The 4,970-nt window shown below is 42.1% G+C and overlaps 1 protein-coding gene across 1 annotated transcript; it reads right to left on the bottom strand.

Annotated features, from left to right (window-relative positions):
• Window positions 756–1,448, bottom strand: LOC109226222. The gene is made up of 2 exons (XM_019391015.1): window positions 1,110–1,448; window positions 756–935 (listed from the first exon to the last, which is right to left on the bottom strand). The coding sequence occupies exons 1-2, from the start codon at window positions 1,446–1,448 to the stop codon at window positions 756–758; spliced, it is 519 nt and encodes a 172-aa protein (XP_019246560.1).

Raw genomic sequence — 4,970 nt, 5'->3', positions numbered from 1 at the left:
CATAGGCCAAACGGCATTCACTGAAAAACATAGATTCCATACGGGCAGGTGAATGACATTTTCTCTCTATCCTCCGTGGCAATAGAAATCTGATTATACCTCGAGTACCCATCCAGAAAGCAAATGTGAGACCTCCCTGCCAATCTATCTAGCATCTGATCAATGAATGGCCGTGGGAAATGGTCCTTCCTGGTAGCCAAGTTCAACTTCCTGTAATCCATACAGATTAGCCAACCTGTGACTTTTTGTGTAGAGATCAACTCGTTCTTCTCATTTTTCACTACCGTCATACCTTCCTTTTTTGGTACACACTGCACTGGGCTAACCCAGTTGCTGTCAGAGATGGGTAATATGATTCCCACATCTAACCATTTAATCACTTCCTTTTTCACCACTTCTTTCATGTTGGGGTTCAGCCTTCTTTGATGTTCTTTGGAAGGTTTGTGCCCATCTTCCAGCAGAATCTTATGCATACAGAAGGCCGGGCTGATCCCCTTAATGCCTGCAATGGTCTACCCAATTATAGTCTTGCACTCAATTAGTACCTGCAAAAGTTGTTCTGCCTGCACATCTAACAAACTAGCTGAGATAATAACAGGTAGAGTTGAGTCAGGTCCTAAGAATGCATACCTGAGATGGGATGGCAATGGCTTCAGTTCAAACTTTGGTGGCTCTTCTATTGACGGCTTAGCTGGAGGAGTTTTTCTTTCCTCTAAGTGCAAAGGCTCAAATTCAAGCTCCTTTTTCCAAAAACCTTAGCCTTCAAGAGCAAGTGCCCACTCTGCCAAGTCTTCACCATTAGCTTCGTCTAAGTTCATGAGACAAGCTGCTAGAGGGTTTTTAATGTTCAAAGCTTCATCTTCCTCCTCCAAGACTACATCCACCGCATCTATTAGAGAGCAATTAGCAAATTCACTTGGTCTCCGCATAGATTTCTGCACGTTGAATGTTATCTTTTTATCATTTAATCTCATCTTGAGCTCTCCAGTTTCACAATCAATTAAGGCTCTCCCAGTGGCCAAGAATGGCCTTCCCAAAATTATGGGAATTTCCTCGTCAAGCCGACAGTCAAGGATGACAAAATCTGCTGGGAACACAAACTTCCCAACCTGTACCAATACATCATCTAGAATCCCAGAGGGCCTCTTCACTGTTCGATCAGCCAGCTGTAGTAACATAGACGTGGGTCTAGCTCTTCCAATGCCTATCCTTTTGTAGATAGCCAGGGGCATAAGGTTTATGCTTGCTCCCAGATCACACAGTGCCTTAGCAAATGCAAAGTGGCCTATTGTGCAAGGGATTGTGAAACTCCCAGGGTCAGATAGTTTCTCAGCTATGGGTCTCGTTACAACAGCACTATAGGTTTGAGTCAGTGTAACCGTGGCCAAGTCTTGAAAGTCGAACTTGCGGGACATTAAGTCCTTCATCATCTTCGCATAACCATGCATCTCCTTTAATGCATCAACCAGCGGGATGTTTACCTAAATTTGCTTCAACATCTCCAATAATTTTTTGAACTGCTCATCTTTCTGATATTTGGTCAATCTCTGTGGGAATGGTGCTGGTGGTCGCTTCTTCCCTGTAGTTTGATTTTTCTCTTGTTCAGTCTCTGCTTCTATTGTCGGCTCCGGTGCAACCTCTGTCTCTTTCACAACCTCTTTTTCTTTGTTGGTGTTCTCTTGCGCATGTTGTACCGTCACCTCAATTAACCCTGCTGAATTGTCTAGCTCAACAGGTACTGGCACCAGTGTCTCTATCGGTCTGCTTTCATGAGCAATTTCTTGCTCTAAATCTAAGTCTCTACCATTTCGGAGACTCACTGCCATCAGCTGCTTCGGGCCCTGCTCTTTGGATTGATTTGGGTGTCTGCAGGTAACGTCCCATGAGGACGATTATTTAGGGCCATGGAAATCTGTCCTAATTGGATCTCGATATTCTTTATCGCTGACTCATGTGAGTCTACTCTGTCAGCTAGTTTTCCAGTGGACCCAATCACTTGTTGCATCATTCCTTCAAGTTTGGCAAACCCATCTTCATGTCTCAAAATCTGTTGTTGTGGAGGTTGTTGATAAGCCTGCTGCTGATTTTGCTGGTTGTACCCTTATTGCCTTTGGCAAGGAACTATTTGCCCATGTGGTTGCATAGCCCCATGGTTATTGTTGATATTGTATTGCTGCTGAGTTGGTCTATATTGTTGATTCTGCTAACCCCAATTTTGACCACCTGGTCTCGGTCCCCCATTGTTGGCCACATAATTCATGTTCTTATGATATTGTTGATTATCACCTTCAACACTCCACGAGCAGACATATGGTTGATTAATGCATGATGTACATATACCCCCACTAGTTGCATCAACTATGTGTACCTGCTGCTTTTGGCCTGATTGTTCAACCTTTTTGGTGAGGATGCTCATTTGTGTCAGTAGAGTAGCCATATTTTCATCTATGGAGTTAGTCGGGTCTAGAGCCACTGAGTGAACCACAGGAGTGATTGGAGCGTTTCTTGTTGTCCATCCTGAGTTTTGTGCCATCTTGTCAAGTAGGATCTTGCTCTCTCTAAATGCTTTGCTCAAAAATGCTCCACCTGTTGAAGCATCAACATTGGCTTTCAAACTATCTGCCAAACCCATGTAAAATCTCTACCCTAACATCTGCTCCGGAATACCATGATGTGGACACATAACCAGCAAACCCTTGAATCTCTCCTACGTTTCATGTAGCGTCTCAGTTAGTTTCTGTCTGAAGCTCAATATCTCATCAATTTGCTGAGCAGTCTTGTTGGGTGGATGAAATTTGTTCAAATATTGCTTGGCTAATTCCTCCCAAGTAGTGATGGAGTTGATGGGGTGTGAATTAAGCCAAGTCTGAGCTGCTTCTGTCACTGAGAATGGAAACAACAACAAACGTATTGCTTCCGGTGTCACGTTGTGTTGCCTCTGCGTGGCACAGATTGATAGGAAATTCTTTAGATGCTGCTGAGGATCTTCAACATATGACCCAGAGAACAGTCCCTTGTTCTGCAACAGATGTAGCATGTTATTTGTGATCTGGAACGAATCTGCTTGTATCTGAGGGACTACAATGGCAGTTGCTAAGTTGTCAGCGGTGAGTTGTGCCCAATCATATAGTGCTGCTTCTGGCACAAGAGGTGCCACACCCTGATCGTATGGGTCATTCACGTTGTCTCTTTTGTTTGGATGATCGTCTTCCATTTATGGTTCAATTTGTTCGGTTGAGTTCTGTTGTTGTTTGCCTTTCCTGTTTGCACGATTCAATGCCTTGAACACTTTCTCAGGATCTGATAATGCTTCGAGCAATTCACCAGTTCTTGAGGAGTATCTAGGCATGCGCCTGTAACAATCACGACTACAAACATTAGAATTTCAATGGTTAGTTTAAATTGAAGAAAATTGACTACAGTAAGAATTTTTGCACTTCTTTTAAACTGCAATCAATAACACCGTTAATTCCCCAGCAACGACATCAAAATTTGATCACGCCCAGCTATGCCTTATAAAAAGGACAAAGCGGTCGCTGCAAGTATATTCCGGTTAACAAGTCCAGAGTCGAATCCCACAGGGAATTAACCTATCAATCACAGCTATTGGACTCACAAAAATTCACGCATTCAATCTTCAGAGATATTTGAGTAACAACTTGGGTGTTTATTAACTAAATATTATGTAATAAAAATGCAGTAATTTAGAACTAGTTATAAACTGTTTGTAAGCAAGAATGAGAATGGTCTAAGGTTCTGATTTCCCCTCTTGTCAGAATCCTTTCAGCTATGTTTGCTATAAATTTGCCTAAGTCTTCTCTATCGATAATGATCACTCTGACTGTCGTAACTCTCTCTCGAGTAATTACAACAATATACTAGATATATTCTCCCGAATTACGTTAGCTGGCCTTAGTAACAGCTCACTTAGATCGCACCCAAGGTTTCGTTATCCTAATCCCACCTTTAAACCCTTCGTATTGATCCCTCATATACGTTAGGAATGGTGTTGTTCAACAACTACCTAAATATGCACTCTCTTCCGAGTAATGCATACTCAATAGGCACAGCCGATTGAGGGTCCTTCAATCAACAACAATCAACAGCAATCACAATATAGTTTAGCTACGCATAATCGTTTGCACAATCATAAAGATATAATTCATCATCAATGATAAAAACAAGAAGAAGAAAGGTAAAAACTCTATGCCGAATTTTTCGCCTTGCTTCTTGCCTGTTCTTGCCTTCAAAATCTCATCAAAAACCTCCATATCCTCTTTTTGGGCGAGCTGGGCTTCTTATAGGTCAAGGAGAGTCGTCCTGAAAATTACACAATTAACCTTGGACTTTTGGCTCACGTCAACCCGTCCGCGGTCGCGGATTGGACCGCGGATTTGACATAATTTCTGTCCGCGGCCGCGGACCTGACCGCGGATTCGGTCCTTGCTCTTTCTTCTCCTTTTCGATCGGGTTATCCTCCGATTGGCCTTCCATGCTCCATATTGACTCCAAAATACTCTTTTTGCTTCCTCCTAGCTCGGAATGGCTCCTGCAAAGCATAAAATTCTTAATTAGAGTATTTTGTTATCTTTTACAATCAGACATTGATAAAGTCCGGCCAAATTAGAGTGTAAATATTAGCTAAATTGCATGATTATCATTTACTATCAACAACTAAAGAAGAAGAAAGTACTCACTTTATATTGTCATATTTCACTAGCACTATATAAAGAAAGAGTGTGATGTAAGCGGAAAGGAAATTCGGAGAAAAATTGTGGAAGCCATGGGAGATGTGTGTAAAAAGTCTGTGAGAGAGCTAGAGAAAGATCAAAAGGAGGAGGAATTGAGCGAAGGAGAAGTGAGATTGCTTGAGAAATTTGAATACCGGTTGCTAAGTTTCTTTTGGCAATAGTGGTGAAATATATTTGTTGGCTAAGTGGGTGCAAATGGATGCAAAAAACATGTACATT

The sequence above is a fragment of the Nicotiana attenuata genome, chromosome 5 (genome assembly GCF_001879085.1).
Source record: "Nicotiana attenuata strain UT chromosome 5, NIATTr2, whole genome shotgun sequence".
Taxonomy (NCBI): Eukaryota; Viridiplantae; Streptophyta; class Magnoliopsida; order Solanales; family Solanaceae; genus Nicotiana; species Nicotiana attenuata.
Note: the sequence above shows the minus strand (reverse complement) of the source record. Positions and strands in the feature narration are given on the sequence as shown.

Coding starts and splice junctions, on each gene's coding strand:
- LOC109226222 (XM_019391015.1), bottom strand. CDS start 1,448: ATGCATGGTTATGCGAAGATGATGAAGGACTTAATGTCCCGCAAGTTC. Junction 936..1,109: donor TAGATGATGTATTGGTACAG/GTTGGGAAGTTT, acceptor TTCAACGTGCAG/AAATCTATGCGGAGACCAAG.